The following is a 22,348-nucleotide window of genomic DNA, read 5'->3' as shown; positions in this document are numbered from 1 at the left end:
ATGATCATCTGCTGGGACCTCATCAACCATGAGGTCAGTGAGACAGAGAGTAAGACTGATGAGTCACTCATTAGTGGAAATGCTTTCACTGGAGGCCCTGAGGACAAAGGTACTGGAAGCATGCTAATTGCTGATGTTGACATTGTCATGAACTATCACTTGCAAGAAACCAGAATCACAACAGAAAGCTACGAGAAGCACATCAAAGATTATATAAAATCAATCAAAGGCAAACTTGAAGAACAGAGACCAAGAAAGAGTTAAACTGTTTATGACAGGGGCTGTAGAACAAATCAAGCACATCCTTGCTAATTTCAAAAACTACCAATTCTCTACTTATGACAACATAAATCCAGAGGACATGGTTGTTCTGCTGGACTATCATGAGGATGGTGTGGCCCCATATATGATTTTCAGTAAGGACGGTTCACATGTGACAAAATGGTAACATAATTGGCTGCTACTTCGGATGTTACTGCCCGTTGCCATAATTGGCTGCTGCTTTTCATCCACACAATGCCAGAACTTAGACAAAGGGAACGTTATCATCTTGAGTTCTTCATTTATTTTGTCCTTGATTTATTTGAAGCAGAGGAATTGTTTTTAAGCAGAAGAAACATGTCATGTAGGCTGTCTAAAAATAAGATGCATTTAAATTCAAAACAAGAATGACAACGAGATGCTACTACATGCCTATTAGAATGGCCCGAAATCCAAAATACTGATGATATCAAATGCTGATGAGGATGTGGAGCAACTAGAACTCTCATGTATTGCAGCTGGAAATGCAAAATGAGACAGCCACTTTGGAAGACAGCTGGAAATATAAAGCTAAATAAATTCTTATCATAAAATGTTTCAGTTGTGCTTCTTAGTATTGACTTGAATGAATTGAAAACTTAAATCCACACAAAATCCTCTCTAAGGAAGTTTATAACAATTTAATTCATAATTGCCAAAACTTGGAAGTATACAAGATGTCCTTTAGTAAGTGGACATATTAACTATGGTATATACAGACAATGGAATATTATTCAGCATTGAAAAATTAGCTATCAAGCCAAGAAAAGACCTGGGGAAACTTAAATGCATGTTGCAAGGGAAAAAAGCCAATCTGCAAAGACTACGTGTTGTGTGATTCCACTATATGATATTCTGGAAAACACAAATCTATGGAAACAGTAAAGGATCAGTAGTTGCCAGAGGTTACCTTAGGAAGGATGCAGAGAAAAGGAGGCAGTGCACAGAGACGTTTTGGGGCAGTGAAACTACTCCATATGATACCATAATGGTGGATATATCTCATTCATTTGTCAAAAGCCATAGATGTTCCAAAGGTGAAGTCTAATGTAAATTATGGACTCTTGGTGATAATGATTTGTCAGTATTGGTTTGTTAGGTATAAAAAGTGTACCAACCTTTGCAGGACGTTGATAGTGAGGCTATGAGGGGAGGTAATGTACAGAAAATCTGTAATTTTCAATCAACTTTTTTTGTGAACTTAAAGCCACTTTAAAAATTGCTCTAAAAAATAGGGGTGCCTGGGTAGCTCAGTCAGTTAAGTGTCTGACTTGGGCTCAGGTCATGATCTCATCGTTTGATTTGTGAGTTCGAGCCCTGTATTGGGCTCTGTGCTGACAGCTCAGAACCTGGAGCCTGCTTCAGATCCTGTGTCTCTCTCTCTGCCCCACCCCTGCTTGCACTCTGTCTCTCAAAAATGAATAAATGTTAAAAAAAATTTTTTTAATTGCTCTAAAAAATAAAGTATTTTTTAAAAAAGATAACTATGATAAAATCATATTTAGTTACTAAGGTTCTGCATTTTACCTAGACATTTATGTCTATAAGAATTCCTTGGTAGAATTATCTGTTCTACATTTTAATGTCAAAAGAAGTCTTTGGGGGATTGTTCTTGCTTTTTTTTTTTTTTAATAAAACCTCTACCTATGGTTTAAAAAAAATGGTACCAAAGTACATCATAGTCAAATCAGCACTCAATGACAAAGAGATTCTGCACAAGGAAGAGATAAGCTGTGAAAGCAGAAAGCTCCAAAGCTCTCCCTAAGGGAACTAACCATATCAGGAACAGAGTATGAGGAAGTCCAAGCTAATAGATACTCTTGAAAACAATGAAACAAAGAAAGTGACGCTGACAGTAGTTCAAATCCACATGAAAAATTAAAGAATGTGGGTAAATTTAATTAGAAAGGATAGCGTATCTCTTAACTTATTTTTAAAAGCAGTTGTTTAAAACAATACATATAAAATTGCATTGTTGGGCCCATAATATATAGAAACATAATAATATTTGACAATTAATGCACAAAGTAGGTGGGTGGGAACAGACCTAGATACGAGTAAGAAAAATATGCTAAATGAACCCACAAAAACAAATGAAAAGAGCCAGGATGGTAAATCGGAAAGTTACTATAACAAACAGAAAATACATACTCACTCTTTCCTCTCCCAGCATCTTTAAAAGAAATAAATTATATAAGGTAAAAATTATAACAATGTATTGTTGGGCTTGTACCACACTCATAAACAGGTATTAATTTAGTGTAAGTTCGAAGTAGATTCTGATAAGATATATGTGATAAGCCCTAGACAAACCAAGAAAAAAGCAGAAAACTGCAGTGTCTGGGTGGTTCAGTTGGTTAAACATCCAACTTCAGCTCAGGTCATGATCTCTCAGTTCACAAGTTCGAGCCCAGCATTGGGCTCTGTGCTGACAGCTCAGAGCCTGGAGCCTGCTTCAGATTCTGTGTCTCCCTCGGTCTCTGCCCCTCCCCCGCTCATGCTCTGTCTCTCTCTGTCTCTCAAAAATGAATAAACATTAAAAAAAAGAAAGAAAAAAACATATAGTAAAACAACTATTTAAAGCATTAAAATGTTAAACTAGAAAACATTTACTTTATACAAAAGACAGCAATAAAGAAGGAACAGAAGAACAAAAAAGATATGACACATGCAAAAAACAACAAGAAAAATTTCACACAAAATCCAACTGTATCAATAATAACATAAAAGGTGAGTGGATTAAACAATGCAAGTCATGAGCAGAGACTGGCAAACTGGAGTAAAAAAAAAAAGAGAGAGAGATCTAAATTTGCATGAGGCAGACACACTTTAGATTCAAAGGTACACATAGGTTGAAAGGGAAAAAAATGGAAAAATATATGCAAACAGCAGCCATGAGAGAGCTGGAGTGCTATACTAGTATCAGACAAAATCGCGTTTAAAATGGGGGTGCCTGGGTGGCTCAGTCGGTTAAGCCTCTGACTCAGTTTGGGCTCAGGTCATGATCTTACGGTTCACGAGTCTGAGCCCTACATTGGGCTCTGAGCTCTGCAGTGACAGTGTGGAGGCAAGAGTCTCTTCTCCCTCTCTATCTGCCCCTCTCCTGCTCATGCTCTCTCTCTCTCTCTCTCTCTCTCTCTCTCCAAATAAGTAAACATTTAAAACAATAGCCTTTAAAACAAAAAGGGTACTAGAGATAAAGGGCATTTTATAATGATAAAAGGGTCAGTCCATCCAGAATATTTAACAATTCTAAACACATTTGTACCTAACCACTACATCTCAAAATACATGAAGCAAATATTGGTGAAACAAAAAGGATAAACTGATAACCAATAGTAATAGCTGGAGTCATTAATATCTCACTTTCAATAATGACTAGAACAACTAGACAAGGAAGCAACAAGAAACTGGAAGGCGATAAACAGACTAAGCCCAACAGACATCATTAAAACAATCTGCTCAGCAACTGAAAAATACATATTCTTCTCAAGTACATATGAGACATTCTCCAGGATAGATCATAGGCCAGGCCACAAAACAATCTTCAATAAACATAGAATTATTAAAATCATACAATGTATGTTTCCTGACGACAGTGGAATAAAATTCTAAATCATTAACAAAGAAATGTAGGAAATTCGCAACTGTGTGGAAATTAGACAACAAATTCCTCAGGAACCAATGTGTCAAATAAGAAATCACAAGGGAAATGAGAAAATATTTTAAGATGAAAATAAAGATGCAACATACCAAAATTACAGGAATACAACCAAATCAATGTTTAGAAAGAAATTTATAGCTCTAAACACCTATATTTAAAAAAAAGAAAAATCTCAACTTACTACCCTAACCTTTCATCTTAAAGCAATGAAAAGAACAACCTAAACTAATCAGTTCATATCCAATTAGGGAACTTGTGGGGACAGGAAACATTAAAATTTTCTCAGAAAATCCTACCAAAAAGTTGAATGGCTGTCTTAGCAGACTCCTTTCGTTGAGAAACCATTTCAACTTGATCCTATAAAATTATCAAAGATCTATAGCTATGTCCATAAAATATTTGTACCCTGAATTCATTAATGTATGGCCTTTGGTTACACCACTATGCACAACAAAATCTGGTACCAGGAAGTGATCATTTCTATTGAGAAAGGCAATGGATACAACAGTCATAATCTCTGATTTGTTGATAAAAACCAAAGTTAAATATGTTTCTTCATGAGAAAAAATTGATCTGGTTATATAATAATGTGATTTCTATGAGTCTCCAATCATCAGTGTTATTTAGGGGAAAAAAAGAAAGTTAACTAGACCATCCTTTATACAGCAGTCTCTTAACCTTAGTCATTTAGAGGGAACTTCCTTGAAGCAGTTTTATCTATCACTAGTTTCAAATAGGATACACAAAAATGTGAAATTGACCACTTTATTCAAAATAGAACATAGAATTGGGATGATATTGGTTCTTACTGGAAGAAAATTAAACTTTGAGAAACTGAGGATACCAAAATGTCCATGGACACTTAATCTATGTAGAAATGTAACTTCAGAGAACATGTATTAGTATGTTTTTTGTGCTAACTCTGCTGATTTCCCCATTTAAAACGCAACTCTTTATTTCTTGGTGGGATATTGCTCAAATAACTTGCTCAGGGGCCACCGAGGCACTTTATAACACACGAGTGTATGCTATTTGTGTAGTTTGTTAAATTGACAAAATAAGCAAATACTTCTATCTTTTCTAATTAAATAGTGTTTCCTTATGCTGAAAAGTTCATTTAATTGCCACAATACAAAGGTTTTTATTCTGAATGTTTAGTAGAGCCACAAGACAAAAGGAATTTCCCCCCTTGGAACACTTGGCCTAAATCTTAAACTAGTAAATAATCTACTAAGATTAAGATTAAAAATCCTCAAAGATAAAAAGGATTATAATTTCTTGGGAGTTAGTGGCTCTTTTGAATTCCACATTTTGTGCTTAAAGGAATAACCACAATGTGATTCAGTTTTTTCCAGCATATGAATGGAAGAAAGTTCATACGGGCAAAGGAGCAAACTGAAAGTTTAGCTTTCAGTGAAAGAAGGTGCTTTATTTTTTTCAAATATTATGAAGTAGAAAAGAAGGAATAAACATTATCTTTGAATTGAGTATAAAGTAGGGGATGAATAAATCTTTAAAATCATTTTATGTGGCCTCAGCACTCCTCAAATGAGAAAAAATGTGATCAGACTGTCTTTACCCCCAACATTCTTATTTGCTAAACTAATACATTTCTGGCTGTAGGAGTTGACGATTCATATTTTGTGTCTCATTAGCGCCACCTGCTGAGTGCTGCTCACATTTCGTAAATCTCAATTACAAATCAACTGCTTGTAAATGCAAGAACCAAATCAAAATAACAAAAGAATGACAATAGAATTATTACATCTCCAGCATTTTCCTTTCATCTGTGCTATTTGAGTATAGGTACAGTAACCAGACCTTGAATGTGAGGTCAGAAAAATAATTAGCTTTAAATTTTATTTATATAAGGATGATACTTAATTTGATTAATAGAGGCTTTACCTTGACAAAAACAAATATTATTAAGTCATAGTTACCTTACACATGTCATGAATTTATGATATAAATTACCTAAAATAATGCATGCAAAAAAGAAATCTTTGCAAGCCACAAAACATTAAAAATGTAAAACATGCTATATAATTCAACCCACAATGGGATGGTATTTTCACTTTTACTTTTATTTTCTTCAAAAATTTTTAAAATTCCATAGCTGAATTTATGATCCAAGCTAGACTGATACTTTAGGTTCCATTGACTTAAGCACTTCGAAAAGCTGAAATATTTTATTTCACTGGAAAGCATTTTCCTGCATTTGACGGTTTGGAACACCCTTCTCTTATCTTCTCATTTCTAAACACAAAAATAAAGGAGTTAGCCTTATAGCCTAAAGTCATATTTATTTTTCAGTTCTGAAAATACACTGAGTCTCACACACTAAACACAGCATAAGATGATTTCATTAACAAAAACGTAGTTGGTAATTCAAACTTTTTATTTTGCTGCAACTACTGAGTCACGAAGCACATGAAAAACTCAGTGTGGTTAAGTATCAAGTTCATTGACTTCTGACTGCTGGTGAGTATTATGAAACAGAATGATCTCAGGTAAGAAAAGTTCCTCCCACAAAGTCTGGTTCTTTCACCACCTACCTGTGGATCTTGTCTGAAGTAATAAGATAATAATAAAAAATAAAATAATATAAAATAATAATTAATAAAATAAAAAGGAAATAATTCCATATATCTGATTAAGTGACTTTATTACTACTCATTTTTTTTTCTACTATAGTACAGGGAGAACACCAGGACTGAGGACTCAAACAAAGGCTTACATTGTTTGTTTTCTTATCCACAGTATCCAGTTTTACAACAAGCAGATTACAGAACTTGGAAGCATCTAAATATCTATAAACATTCAAATATTTGTCATTTTTGCCTGAATTGTCAATTTTTACCTGAATGCTTCCTTTTCACAGGGAGGCTTTCATATTTTATAAATATAAACATAGCCAAAATATTAAAGTCACTTACACTCTCCCAAAGCAAATATACGAATGTTTAACAAATATCTTCCTTTGGCCCAATTCCCTCCTACATTCATATCTTCCTGGCTGCCCCTCCTCCCCCAAAGGTTTCTTGGCATGAAGAGCCCAATTATGAAATAGGAAAAGTTCCACTCAAAGCCGATATATACAGTTACAAAGTGCTCTGGAGAGGTTAAAAGACTGATATGAATTTGGTCCACTGAATATAACCTAAAGCAATATTGCCAGAGAAGACAAGAATTTGAATGAGCTTAGGTCGGAAAAATAAATTACTTTGTTGCCTTGAAGGCAATCTCCATGGGTCAAGGCTAAGGTCTTTTTCTTTGGTGTTGTATGGAGAATCATCTCTATCGCTGTTTCTTCCAGATAACTAGGTGGTTTTGACATTTTTGTGGTCAGTAATCTGATATTTTTTCACAAATTGTCTTTCAGAAAATGGAAAATGTTCTCATTAGTTGAATGGGAATGATTGATCATACTAACAAATGTCTTTCTCAAAATCTATCATAACTTTAAATCAAGGTCAGGGTATTAATAAGACTACTACCTTCCTCATATTTATTTTCTCTCTCTCTAGGCTCATATGTCTATATGTATCTAGCTAATATCAACAGCAGAAGAAAATAACATCTTGGCTCAAAAAACATAGTCTTGTTAATATTTATTTAAGAGGTACTGATCTAATAATGATCATCAGTAAACATTTCAGTCAAAGAAACAAAAGTGCATCTGTGTCTACAAATATATTTAATTCCCATACCCCAAACTTTAATTCAAGGAGAAAAACAGACTAACCCTGAAACTAACCATGGTAGCATAAAACATAATAATTGTGAAGGTCGATACAGTTTACTGATTAGAGTTTGTATGCCAAATATCCAGCTAGACATCTACATTCATTATTTTCTATATTATTCTTATCAATAGTATGAATTTCATATTATTATCCCCATTTCCCAGGGAAGAAAACTAAACCTAGAGAGGTAAAATAATATATCTGAGGTCAGCCAGACAGTGACAGAAAAGAGAACTGAAGTCTAGCAAATCTCCGTTCTTTAAGCCCCCCATTCTGGCAAGGAGCTTCATCTACAAGGTTTAGGAGGTCCTTTTCCTAATCAGTCTGCTCACCGTGCTGTGTGCCTATGGGACTGTCTGTCCAGATGAAGTCGGTTTTTCTAATTTGTTTAGTATTAGCCCTGTATGTTTCCAAATGTTTTGAAAATTCAGAGAGAAAGTTTGCTGTTTGCTCAGTTGATCAGAGATGGAATCATAGATGTAAGAAATTTAAATTTAGCCATAAAATATAGGTAAGATTTTAATGAGGAAAATAAACAGTATGGTGGGAAGATAAAATAGGAGGACATTTTTGGAAAATGCAAAGGATCTACATATGGAAAGAAAAATAAGCCACATTTGAGGTATATAACATGGTCTGGAGTGGCTGAAGCATAGAATTTTCTAGAAGGATGGGAGAACAGACTGAAAAAGGTCAACTTGTAGAATACTCCAAATGCTAAATTAAGGCATGTAGTCTCTGGTGATTAAGATTTGGAGGGAAACAACAAAACCACATGTAGGACAATTATTCTGACATTGGGTGTAGAAGCATTTGAGCAGGTAACATGGCAGTAAGAAGACAACCTCAAACTATTAATACCAGACCTGAACTACACTAGTAGAAGTAGAGGAAGAGGAGGGGAGAGATAATCAATCACTAGAAATGCATTATTGTTCTTTCTTCCTATGAACGCTTTTTTTTTTTTAAGTTCTTATTCTAATATTTTTCCATGTAGGCATCGAGTTAAAACACTAAGATCTTTTGCGATTTGATATAGGGTTAATGGTTGTGAAAAACTATCCAAAGACCTTGAATTGTGATTTTACAAAAATGTTAAATCAAAGAAAGAACCTCAATATCCATGGCTCTCTGCAGTCTCTTAATCTCACAAAAAGATACACTTACCCAAACACATATACCCACGTCTACACAAAAATATATCTTCAGCCTACAGTTACTATAAGAAACTATATATATAGGATATTTGGCTCCAAGGGGATGTGAAGAGTTATTAAAATCTTATTTGGACACAGAGAAGACCAAGGATTTCTATATTTTATGAAGGATTCACAGGTAAACTAATAGAATCACACATCTACTGATAGTTTTTTTTTTAAGTTTATTTATTTTGAGAGACAGAAAAAGAGGGAGAGGGAAAGAGAGCACACAAGTGGAGAAGGGGCAGAGAGAGGGACAGAAAGAATCCTAAGCAGGCTCCACACCACCAGCCCAGAGCCCCATGTGGAGCTCAAACCATGAACCGTGAGATCATGACCTGAGCCAAGTCGGACACAACTGACTGAACCACCCAGGTGCCCCTACTGACAGTCTCAAAACCCTAATAGATTGTTGATACTTTTGAGTTCTCATGTATCAGCAATCAATGGAAGGGCTCTATATCATGTCTGTGATACCATTCAATTCCAAATTGCTCTATCAACTCCAGGGAATTGACCCCAAAAGAGTCTTGCTTTTTCACAAGATCTTTTCAGGTCATTTGATAACAAATGAACAATTTTCATTTTCTTATCCATTTAAGTTTGCATTCATAATTCAGTGTTACAAGTTTTTAACAGATCTGTTGGCAGAAAGTCATCTTTCAGCTTATTGTTACTTACCGTAAAGTTGAATGGCTGTTAGCCAAATAACTCCATATTTATTATCTTCATCCTTAATATAATTGCTTTTAATAAATAAACCTCTAACATTATCACGATTAATATTGCTAGAAACCTGCCACCTCACCCAAAATAGGTTAAGAAGTCCCATATTAATTTTACAGATAAAAAATGCTATTAGAAACAGCACAACACTCATCTTAAATTATTTGTATCTTGATAACCAACAAAAAATGGCATTGGTATCCATTCACTTCAGTGTCAAAGAATGCTTGTGATCATAGGGTGACTAGATATTCACAGGACCTTTTAATACACCTGGAAAAGTTTATACCCCTAACATATAAAGCTGGAAAAATCATTTTTTTTGAAACTATCAGAATATGTGATGGTTTTAGTTCATATGACTCATAAAACTCAAATAATTATAGTCAGTAGCATATTAACAAAGTCATCTCACATATGGTTTCATATTTTACTAGCTCCAGTACATTTCCATCCCAAGATCTATATTAGCATTTTAAAGATAAATTAGCACATTCCAATACTTAATAAGTAGGAATTCATAGAAAAATGGCCATTAAATTTTCCTTATAAAAAGAAGTAAAGGTGGCTTATATATTAGGTGTTCAAAACAGAGAAAGGCATTAATCAGCTTTCAAAGGCTAAATTTGTCTCCAGCTCATTATTATTCAAAGCAATGAATTTTCCCTGGTAACATGTCACAAAGGGAATAAGGAATGGAAATTCTAATGATAGCCCAACAATTTAGCACGGGGTTTTAATTCAGTAATCTGGAGTTTGTGCACATAAGACTGAATATATGCACTAAAGTTTGATTCTATAAGCATTTCACAAATTAAAGGAATGCTATGAATTTCAAAAACACAAAATAGGAGTCAACATATAGTAAAATAAAGCAGCAGTTACCAAACATAGAAGAATCACAAATTCTCCCCACATGAAAGCATACAACAGGAGTATTTACAATTTCTCAGTATGTCCAACATTGAAAACTTACAACAAATTGATGATTTACAGAACTTATATTGATGAAAATTGGTGTGAAATAAGGGAAAGTCACCAACAAAGAGTAGTATTAGGCATGAGCTTTCTGAGTTTGAGTTTACAGGAAATAATTAAAACAAAACAAAACAAAACAAAAAAACCTTGTGCTATCAGATGTGTACCTCTTTACAGAAACCTGGTTCATGAAAAATAAATAAATAAAACTGGGCATGCCCAAATTTAAAAATTCAATATTTTTCAGAAAGATGAGAATAACCTCCAGTAATAAATCTAAAGGATCCAGTCACAGTGCCATAATGCTCATTAACTCTTTTAGCATTGAAATAATTTGAAATAACATGAAAACTTGAACATGTTGGAAGGTGTATGCTAACACACTCCTATTCGTAGTCATCATGAAGTTATTAATGAGAATATTAATCACATGCACATAGCCAATCCAGATGTCAAAGGTTTTCCTTTGCTAATGGCAATTTGTGGTCACTTCAGATAAGAGCCCTCCAAAATCACATTTATAAGATGCAGGTTCTCATGTTCCCCAAGTGTCTTAGTCTGGGTTTCATAGAAACAAATTCTGAAATGGCAACATGTATGCAGGAGGTTTATTGAAGTGCTTTCAAGAGTTGACCCTGGAAGGAAATGAGGAAGGCAGGACTGAGCAGATGAAGAAACACCTGCAAAGTGGCTGTACCTGAAGGCTCCATCATTCCAAGAGCTGAGATGCCCTTCATGGTTGTTCTGAAATGGAATGGGAGTGGGCCTTTCGGCTCTGCTTCAGCACGTTTCTGGCCATGTGTCACCCTCTGGGAAGGAACACAAGCTCAGGTGAGAAGTCTCCTTGCAGAAGAGGGCTATGCTCAGTGAAGGATGTACTCATACCCAGCCAGCAGCCAATATTCCCAGCAGTGGGGGGGATAGCATATAGGAAAAATACCATAGCCTTTAATACACAAGGAAGGGAGATACGACTCAGTCAGGCTAACCCCATTTAAATAAGAAGACCTTGTTAGGCTTGACCTTCTGAGTTAAGTCAGTTCATGGATGGCTTTGGCTGGTGCCCTAAGAGCTGGTCCAGTCAGTTGCAGCCAAGTAAATTGGTCTGCTTTGATCCAAATGATAAAGCACAAAGAATTTCCAGGGACTCTAGCATGGTGGGTACTTAAAGGCCTACAGACTTATTTTCAGTACAATAAATGACCACCTTCTCCATAACAATCATATCAACAACAGTACAGTAATATTTATGTTAATATTGTACTTACAGTGCTAGATATTATGTTAAATACATAATCTATCTCATTTGATCCCAATAGCAACCCTATGAGATGGGCATTACTTTTTTGTTGTTGTTATAGATAGGAAATTGAAATCCATGAAAAAAAGAAGAAATGTCTCCAACATCACACAACTGATGAGTTGTACAGCTTGAAAGGAAGGACTTCAGACTTCTTCATTCTGAGCAACTTTACTAAACTATCAATGCAGCTTGACTTGTTGCTGACCCTACACCACTTGACACTTGGGTAGTATTCTGTTGACTTCTAAATTTTAAGTATAAAATAAGATCTACCATATTACGCATATTGCAAAATTGAAATTATATGTATTCAGAGTGCCCACGACCTTTAGTCTTCCGAACATTGTTGAGAACCATGAAACTAGTTTTAAAGGCTTTTGTGTTATGTAGAAATAGAGTGATGAGGACTGGATGTTCTTTCTGCTTTCTGCTACAAACAACTAGAAAACTGGACCCCAAAAAGGAAGGATCATTGTAAAATATGAGACAGCCATTGGAAAACAAGCAGCACAGGACTGAAGTCACTGGGGAAAGGGAAATAAACCAAGCAAGCCCACATGCAGCTCAGGTCACTGTTCAGGAAATGGAAACCCTAACAAAGCTCATTGGCCTCACTGAATTGAGCATTAGAAATCAGTGTTTGAAGAGACAAAGATGGCTAGAATTTGGGGAACAGAGTACGATAAAGGCAGGAGCTAAACAAAGAGAACCCTGGAGATCAGCAGTGGGGGTTCGTTTGAGGCTTTGACTGAGTACTGATCTGCTCAAGCATAGAAGAAACTTCCCAAGGTCAGAGAAAGAACCACCCACAAAGAGTTGAAGTACAAACTGGGTTGATAATAGTTTGTGTCTCCACAGCCAGAGTGGAAAGACTTTGTAACGCAAGGTATATACTGTAGAATACACAGCATACATACATATCACTTTAGTTGTGAACCTAGATTTGCCCTACTGCAAGTTAATCTAAACCCATCTTAACACGACTGAGAGGTAGCCAACTGATTTGAGTAGCCTACTGCATGTGAGGAAAAATTCTAACACCACTGAAAGGAAAACAACAAAATGCAACAACACACAAAATGTTAGGAATCCAGTTATAAGTTACCAGGCATACAAAAAATAAGAAAATATAACCCATAATGAGGAAGATCGATCATTAGGATGACACAAAAATGACAGAAATGATGGAACTAGACACAAGGACATTAAACAGCTGTTAAAATGTATCCCATTTACGTTTAAAAGGGTAGGGAAAAATATTAACAAGATGATATGAGAAATAGAAGATTAAAAAAAGACCCACATTCAACTTCTAGAGCAGGATTGGCTCTAGAAAGGTCGGCAAACTTTTTTCTTAAACAGCCAGATGGTAAATATTTTAGGTTCATGGGCCATAATCTCAGCTGCAACTATTCAACTCTGACCTTGTAGAACGAAAGCAACTGCAGACAACATGAATTGGCATGGCTATGCTGCAATGAAACCTTACTTCACAAAAGGGGTGGCTGATCTATGGGCTTCAGTTTACTGACCCTTGTCCCAGAGGCAAATATACAATACCACAGATAAAAATGCCCTGAATAGGATCAACTTTAGATGAGATCCTGTAGAAGAAAAGATCCGTTGACATTACAATAACTATTCACACAATGAGAGAAGAATTTAGAGAGGATCAGGTACCATATCAAGCATTCTAGCATATATGTAATTGGAGTCCAGAACAAGAGGGGAAAAGGACAGAAAAACATTTGAAGAAATAATGGCTGGTTTTCCCCCCAAATTCATTGAAAACAAATCTACAGATCCAGAGAGCTAAGCAACTCCCAGGAAAGTGAGGTTTAATGTTGTTAGCTCATTTTCCCTAGGCATTTTTTTTTAATGTGTATTTATTTTTGGAGAGAGAGAGAGAGAGCACAAGTGGGGAGGGGCAGAGAGAGAGAGAGAGAGAGAGAGAGAGAGAGAGATTGGGAGACAGAGTCCAAAGCAGGCTCCGGGCTCCGAGCTTTCAGCACAGAGCCCGACGCAGGGCTCGAACTCACAAGCTGTGAGACCATGACCTGAGCTGAAGTCAGACATTCAGTCAACTGAGCCACCCCAGGTGCTCCCCCTAGGCATTTTTATCACAAGCTGTGATTCAATCTATGTTTGCCGATTCAAGTATACCTATCTGTATACTTCTCAGGTTTGATACAATGAGTAGAGTCTCCATAACAAGAACAAAAATCATATTTATTGGGAAATCAACTATGTGTCAGGCATTTTGCTAGATATTACCTCATCTATTCTCTCAATCATGTCATCTGTTGGGTAAGAGTTTGTAATTAGAAAAAACTAAAACTTACAGAGTTAACACAGAATGTTTAAATAACAACTAGTAATGGTAAAAAAGACACAAATTCAGGTCTTCTGGATTTATAGACTGTATTCTCCTATAGGGCTTGACTGTATAGATAAAGCATCCAAAAAAGAAAGAAATCATATGTGTTGTATAACTATAAGCCATACAATATAGGCATATTGGAAATATGTAAAATGTATAAACTCACTGATAAAGAAGAAAACTGAGGTCTTCAATTTAACCATTAGGTCAAGCAATTATTGGCAACATACAAATTACTGACAATAAATCTCACAGCAAGTACAGTAGCTCCAAGAATGTTTACAAGACTTAGAATCCTAAAACCACAATATTGTAAAGTTATTTACAGATTGTTGCATCCAGCCTATTGCTTTTGGAGACCCGGAAATGCAACCCAGCAAGTTAAATCATTTGCCTAAAATAACATGATTGGCTATTGACCCTTTCTGCTAAGGCATTCCCAGTTCCATTCCAGAGAACATAAATTATTCATGCAGAAAGACAAACCCAATTTTGGCAGGTCAGAGATTTCAGTGAGATGTGAATTGGTTAAGGATTGTGATTTATGAATTGAGGCAGATGTCCAGATTGCCTTATCTCAGCTGTCCTTCTGTGAAATCTACTACTGGGAGTACCTAAATTGATCTCTATTTCATCCCATTCAAAAGTCATTGGATATCTCAGGAGGAGGAGGGTAAATTACTGTAACACAATGAGAACTTCTAAGAATCAAAAGAATACTAGAGAGGAAACTTATAAAGAGATTATTTCTCCTTGTTTCCAGATGTAAAATAAGCCAAGATAGTCTGTGACCATACTCTGAAGGATTGCACATAAATCATTCTTCATTTTAAGCAAATTACCAGCATTATATAAACCACATATATTTATACATATGTACATACATACATACTTATAGATATAAGCACATGTGCTATTATAAGACCCATGAAAGCAAGGTCTGTATTATTCTCACACATTCTCAACAACGTACATAGAAGCTGACATTGTAGGTACTCAATATTTACTGGGTTAATGAAAAAAATAAGGGTGAATAAGCACAAACTCTAGAAAAGCATAGGTCTAAAACAGTACAGGCAGGGGTGCCTAGGTCGCTCAGTTGGTTGAGTGTCCGACTGGATTTCTGCTCAGGTCATGATCCCAGGGTCATGGGATGAAGCACCGCATTGGGCTCTACACTGACTGTGGAGCCTGTTTAAGATTCTCTCTCTCTCTCTCTCTCTCTCTCTCTCTCTCTCTCTCTCCCTCTGTCTGTCTCCCCACTTGTGTGCTCTTTCTCTCTAAAAAATAAAATAAAATTAAATTAAATTAAATTAAAATAATATAAAATAAAGATAAAACAAAACATGTGACTAAATTTAAAATGTTAATTTAGAGTAGCTTGTAAGTAGTAATAATAAAAAATATATATGGGTTGATATGTGTTAGCCAGCATAACTAGTGCTTTTCTACACCTTTATTTCATTCAATCCTATCTTGGTTTCTGCACAAAATTAGAGGTTTATCCCCTTTCTGGTCTAGACCACACAGGTCTTAAATGGTTTTAATCTCAGAAATAAGAGTATCTGGCCAAAGATTATACAAGACTCCCATGGTTTAGAGCACTACTGGAAACAGTAGTAATGAATAAATGTCAGCAGTTTGTGTATGTGTGTGTACATGTGTGTATGTGTGTGTATAAGAAGTAGCAGCAGTAGTCATAGTAGAAAAATACCTGGGCCTTTCTTCACTCCTCTGCTACAATGAAAAGCTCTAGGCAAGCTAGTGCTACTGCCTCAAATTTTAGACCATTTACTTAGGAAACTGATGAGACTGACTTGGTCATTTAAAAAACCTTTGGAGCTAGGAGAGCAGAGGTACGTTTTAATGATTACATTTACTGAAGCTCCGCTAGGGTTCAATCTCACTAGTCTTGCTGAGCAGAAGCCCATATCTTGGCATTTTAGGAGGTTCTAAAGAAAGAGACACTCCCTCCCAAAAAGATTAAACAGAGATAGAGGAGAGACATTGGAAATAGACATGCATATTTCAATGTTACTGAAAGAGTAAATCTTAAAAGTTCTTATCAGAAGAAAAAAACATTTTTCAATGTATACAAACATCAAATCCTTACATTGTGCACCTGAAACCAACATAATGTTATATGTCAATTATACCCCAACAAAAATGTTAAAAAAAAAAGGACAGGTATGGGATTTGCATATGTTATTCATTCTTCCCTAAAATGTTCTTATGGCCAACACAAATATTCTTTACGTTAGAGAAAGCAGTGACTCTTCCTTCCTTAAAAAGGATGATTAATTTGTTAACATTATGTAATCTGCATAAAAAAGAAAAATTAATAGAAAATAATAGATTCAGTTCTCAGTAAAGAAAGGAAGAATATTGGGGCACCTGGGGGGCTCATTTGGTTAAGCATATGACTTCGGCTCGGGTAATGATCTCACGGTTCGTGAGTTGGAGCCTCACATCGCGCTCTGTGCTGACAGCTCGGAGCCTGGAGTCTGCTTCGGATTCTGTGTTTCTTTCTCTCTCTCTGCCCCTCCCCCACTCATTCTCCCTCTCTTTCTCTCTCTCTTTCAAAAATGAATGAAAATTTAAAATTTTTTTAAAGAAAGGAGGAATATTCTCCCAAATGCTTTAATAATCCCCATACAGTAACTCTGTGAGGTAAATACTACCATCAACCCTAGTTGGAGAAACTGAAATTCAGAGATGGTAAATAATTTTCCTGAGATTTCAAATCTAACCACGTTGTGAAACCAGGGTTCAAATATAGTTTTTCTGATTCCAGAGCCCATGGCCTTAGATACCACATGGTTCCTCCTCTTCACATGGACACCAAATGAGAAAGCAACTTAGCTGAATTTCTGTGGAAGCCTTCGTGGTTCTCAAGTGCTCCCCTGGCACGCGTTATACTTTGTTAGTTCTCTGCTTGGCTTTTCCTCTTCCTGTTGAGGTCAGGCCAGGAGCATGGGATAATGGCCAAGCTCTGGAGAACCGTCCAGCTGCTATGTATCCCAATAACCCCTGAGATCTTCCCGGGAGAAAATAAGAAAGTCTGGACTTATTTCCCCTTAATTCCTCATGTTTCAGGGTCCTAGTAATCAGCCTAATAATATTCTCATGTGGCTGCAGCCCCACCAGTTAACAGGCAATTCATTCACTATCTTTCACTACCTGGTTTTACCACTTACTAACTGTAACTCGGGATAAGTTACTTAACCTCTCTAGGCCCTATCTGTAGAATAGACCTGTAAGAGTACAGACCGAACAGAACTGCAAGAATTCAGGGAGACCATTTGTTTTAAATACTTAATAGCAAATAGAAACCATTCCATAGGCTAATACATTGTTACTGGATGTTTATTGTAGACCAGTTTTTTTTTTCCCCCATCTGCTCTAGTTCTTTTCCCGTCCCTTTCACATCAGGAAGAAAGGGCTCAGTGGGCAGCATATACCCATGGCCCCAAACTGTAGTTTTCATTAATTGATTCTAGGCTTTTCTAGGAAGAAAGCACAAATCCTTGATTTCCAAAATGCATTTCGAAACAGACATGATTCTTGAATATTAGATTTCCTCAATTAATGCCCTTCAGTCTCAGGGTTGATTGTAAAATCACTACAAATTCTTCGCCATTGGAATGTAACTTCAGATCTTCCTGCTGAGAGCTGGAGTCCAAGTTTGCTGTGAGACTTGCTTTAGCCAGTGGGACATTAGCACCTCTGAAGCAAGCAGAGGCTTGAAATGCTCTCGCACTTTGGCCTTTACAATTCTTTCTGCTTTGGAAACTCTGTAACGCCCTCCACAAGCAGAAGTCTGGGCCAGTCTCCAGAATGACAAACAGACATGTGCTTTAGTCACCCTGATCACTCTCCCCAAAGTCTGCCAACCTCTAGGCATGTGAGTTAAGTCATCCCGGATAATCCACATAGCAGCTGACCTGTTGCCTGACCACATTCGCATGCAAGAACCCAGCAGAGATCACTGAGCCACCCAGACCAGGAGAAATAACCACTCAAACCATGAGCTATATGAATGTTTGCTATTTGGCCATTAAATGTGAGAGTGCCTTGCTATGAAATAATTCTTAACTGGTACGGATATTGGTAGTAAGCAATATGACTGCAGGTCCTTCAAGAGGTAGTAGCCATTTCTCAAATCTGGGTTGGCTTTGCCTAATGTAATATTAGCAAACCTAAAGCAAGCAGAGGACTAAATGATGCTTGCACATTGGGGATTGCCCTTTTTTTTTTTTTTTTTTTTTTTTTTGCTGTTCCTGGTACTCTGCAAGTCTTAGCATGTAAAGCAGCTCAGGTTGTCGTCTTAATTAACAGCTCTACTAATTGCCATGCATACGAGGAGGCCAGCATCACTATAGCCACTGTCTTATCTGGTGAGTTTATCTTACATTTGGAAGGTAAAACTAGGCTTTCATCATTTCTTGGGACTTTCCCCTTGGGAGCCAGTTGTCCACAGAGATCAGCACTTCTACTCTGTTCTCATGCATAAATCTCATAGAGGGAGGGAGGCATTTCATGCAGGGAAGGCAGCCATGATACAGCACTGACCAGGCCTGCACCTGCGTCTGCCTAGGAATCACACTTTCCCAAAGAGATAAACCATGTTCCTCCTCCAACATAATCTTTACGGTGATAAGTATAATAAGGGCACTATTCTGGCTTCCAACTGCTTTACTCCTTTGTCTTATGACTCATTTGAATCATAACCTATAAAGGGAAGAGCAGTATTATTTATTTGGCCTCACATGGATCCCAACAATGAAAATAATACTGTGTTTCTCCCATCTACACATGCAATTTCACACAATTAAGGTCCAAGCCAATTTTGCTCATCTCTGAAAAAACACAGGAAGACTTTGATGGTTTCTACCTGTCTGACCCTAGCATATGTTGGTCTAAATGATCACATTCATTACTGTACATGGTGGAAATCAAAGAAGGATTCCTCCCATGCAAAAGATTGTTTTGGCTTTTGGATGCTTCTTCATAGGAATTGACACACAGCAAACCTGGAATTCTTTTTCTGAACAAGATGAGAATATAGACCAGTTGCTCTCATGCAACAGCTCTGAGGGATCATTATGTCGTCCATGTTTTTTTTTCCCCTATCCTCTACAACACCGATTTAACAAGGCCACTGCCCCTTGCCCATTGGCTACAACTGCATGTGTTACACAGTTGCTTCTTCGCTTGCTGAGGAGAGCAGTGCAGTTGTCTAGAGTTACAGCCCTCACAGATTGCAGATCACAAACAAAACAAAGATGAGAAATGCAGGTAAAGGAAGCAGATCTGATTCACCATTGGCTGTAGGCAAGTATCAGTGCGTGGAATATATTATACAGATATATCAGTTGGAAGGCATCTCCTTATCTGTTTTGGCCTCTGCTGATCTCAGCACCCATAATAATGCCTAGCAGATGATGTATCTACTGAAGGACAAAAGAAAGGTAGGCAGGATTGCTCACACGATTTGTGCCAGATCCCGGTTTTATCTTGGTTGGTAGGAAACCATCTTTTACTTAGAATAGAGATCTAACTACAGATTTTATATGTCCATGGTAAGCGTTTGACAAGAAGATAAATATGGCAACACATCAGTAATATCCGATGCTGCAGCACCTATCATAATCTGTTACAATTTCTTAAATGTCCCAGAAATTAGTTCTATTCCATAAAGGTAAACAAGAAAGAATCAGGAATATTTTCTATGTGCTTATCTTTTCAGATACACCTAAATGGAGGGGGAGGGGGAAAAATCACTTGACATTTTGGAGAAAACTCTAAGCTTAAGAGTCCACTGATTTACCAATAGGCAATTCTCAGGTAACTGAGAGGCACTGAGTGTTCAGAGCCCTTGTTGAGCTGGCCTCTTGCTTTGCTAGCATGCCCGTCTGTCTGGCTGGCTATGCTGACAGTGTAAGTCAAGGGATTATTAGATTGAACACATGCCCTCAGCTTTTCTTTGTTTTTGTTTTGCTTTGGGACAGAGATGGGAAAGTTGACTGGGGCCCCAGAGATCTATGAAAAAAAAAAAAAAAAGACAGAAAAGGAGGAGGGGAGAGAAATTTGCAGTGATAAGTGTTTTCTGCTGTAAGAGTCATGGGAGAATATGAGTTTGATTCTGGCAGAAGCAAAGTGGCAATGTGGGTCAAGAATTAACCCACAGGGATGCCAGGATAACAACTCCTGAGACATGTCTCTAAATTACATCAAAAACTTCTATGAAGGATGTGTAAGTATTATGCAAACAAAAAACAAACAAAAATAATTGTTTGAGTCTTGTCTTGTATTTTAATCTGATTTGCATAAGTATTGATGAATGAGAACATCTACATATATGGAGAATAATATAAACATCAACCATATACTTCAAAATATGCTGAATTTAAAACTATATCCTGAATAATTCAGGAAGTACTTTTAGCTATTAGTGTTTTAAAGTAGCTCACTATCTCTCAATTCAATAATTAAGAAGTAGAAAATAAGCTGTAATGACAATTAAATAAACATCATTTGGTTGTTAAGATAGTATGCATACCAATGAGTTTAATGTTAGATTTGTTATCTAATTTTCTAAAAGAGGTCCCAGATATTCTAAGATTCTCTTGATTTTATTGCAGAAGGATTAGGGGGGTAAGGATATTCATTGAATTCAGAGCTGTTTAAATATTTCCAAAATTATACATTTGATTAGCAATGTGTCCCTGATAGTTGCATTTCATATTTTCAGAGTTAAAAGGGCTGGGCAATCTCATAATGCAGAATTTGTATTGGGCTTAATGATGTCTAAAGTTATATCTTGCCTCAGAAATTCATGAATATTAAATATTTTTAAATGTGATCAAGAAAACATCCTTTAACATGTGCTTCTTTAATGTTTGTTGTCAAAACATTTTTTTCTCCTAAAATCACTAACAGGTGAAGCCTCCAACTGTGATTGGTCAATTCCACACCCTATTCTTTGGATCAGTAAGAATGTTCTTCCTTGGTGTGTTAGGCTTTGCGGTCTATGGGAATGAGGCTTTGCACTTCAGTTGTGATCCAGACAAAAGAGAAATAAACCTCTTCTGTTATAATCAGTTCAGGCCAATCACTCCACAGGTAAGTTTTTCTGTGGGCACGTAAGCCTTACTCTACACTGGATAAAAATTGGTTTCTTTTTAAATGTAAAATAATGTCACAATAAGATGAAGAATGTCCTAACAGGCATTGTTTGTAGAATTATTACTTTTTCTCTAACTGGCTGTATATTTCAGGTGAATTAATATGAGTTAGTCAAGAGTTTCTTCCATCTCCAGAATTCTGTTATCTATTGATGTTAGAATTATACTCTAGACCTGTAATTAGAAAATGGAAATTGGGTAGCTACTAAAGTACTTCATTATAATTAATAATTGGTAGATGATGACAGCAAAATATGACATTTTCACAATTACCAAGATGTTTAACATTTTAAATATCTTAGTAAGTAAACATGTTCAATAATACTATCTTCATTATATTATTTTTATTGCTTGCAAGACTTATGAAACATAGAATTCTTAAGTTTGCCTCTGTTGAGAGACAGTCTCTTTAGGGTGTTTTTGGTAACATGTGGATTGATTTGACTAAGATATTTCTGACATACTTTAGGTGTTCTGGGCGTTACAACTAGTGATTGTCCTGGTTCCTGGTGCTATTTTCCATCTTTACGCTGCATGTAAAAGCATCAATCAAGAATGCATTCTTCAAAAGCCTGTCTACACTGTGATTTATATCCTCTCTGTTTTATTAAGAATTAGTCTAGAGGTGATAGCATTTTGGCTTCAGATTCACCTCTTTGGTTTCCAAGTTAAACCTCTCTACTTGTGTGATGCTGGATCTTTTGGGGAAAAGTTTACTATTATAAAATGCATGGTGCCAGAACACTTTGAGAAGACCATTTTTCTCATTGCAATGTATACATTTACTGTAATTACAGTAGTATTATGTGTTGCTGAAATTTTTGAAATCATATTTAGAAGATTATGCTTTCTAATTAGGCAATGA

General features: G+C 36.3%; 2 protein-coding genes across 2 annotated transcripts; both read left to right on the top strand.

The window, feature by feature from the left end:
- Positions 1 to 264, top strand: LOC124529069 (translationally-controlled tumor protein-like). Its single transcript, XM_047102992.1, has one exon. The coding sequence runs from the start codon at positions 1 to 3 to the stop codon at positions 262 to 264; it is 264 nt and encodes an 87-aa protein (XP_046958948.1).
- Positions 265 to 20,513: 20,249 nt separating this feature from the next.
- On the top strand, positions 20,514 to 22,348 carry GJE1 (gap junction protein epsilon 1). Its single transcript, XM_047101768.1, has 3 exons — positions 20,514 to 20,552; positions 21,239 to 21,421; positions 21,953 to 22,348. Exons 1-3 carry the CDS (start codon positions 20,514 to 20,516, stop codon positions 22,346 to 22,348), a joined length of 618 nt encoding a protein of 205 aa, XP_046957724.1.

This window comes from Lynx rufus, unplaced genomic scaffold (genome assembly GCF_022079265.1).
Source record: "Lynx rufus isolate CCGP_SWC_20201006 ecotype Redwood Valley unplaced genomic scaffold, mLynRuf1.p SCAF_6, whole genome shotgun sequence".
Lineage (NCBI taxonomy): Eukaryota > Metazoa > Chordata > Mammalia > Carnivora > Felidae > Lynx > Lynx rufus.
This window is presented reverse-complemented; position numbering and strand designations above follow the sequence as displayed.

Coding starts and splice junctions, on each gene's coding strand:
- GJE1 (XM_047101768.1), top strand. CDS start 20,514: ATGTCTCTAAATTACATCAAAAACTTCTATGAAGGATGT. Junction 20,553..21,238: donor AAAACTTCTATGAAGGATGT/GTAAGTATTATG, acceptor AATCACTAACAG/GTGAAGCCTCCAACTGTGAT. Junction 21,422..21,952: donor TCAGGCCAATCACTCCACAG/GTAAGTTTTTCT, acceptor GACATACTTTAG/GTGTTCTGGGCGTTACAACT.
- LOC124529069 (XM_047102992.1), top strand. CDS start 1: ATGATCATCTGCTGGGACCTCATCAACCATGAGGTCAGTGAGACAGAG.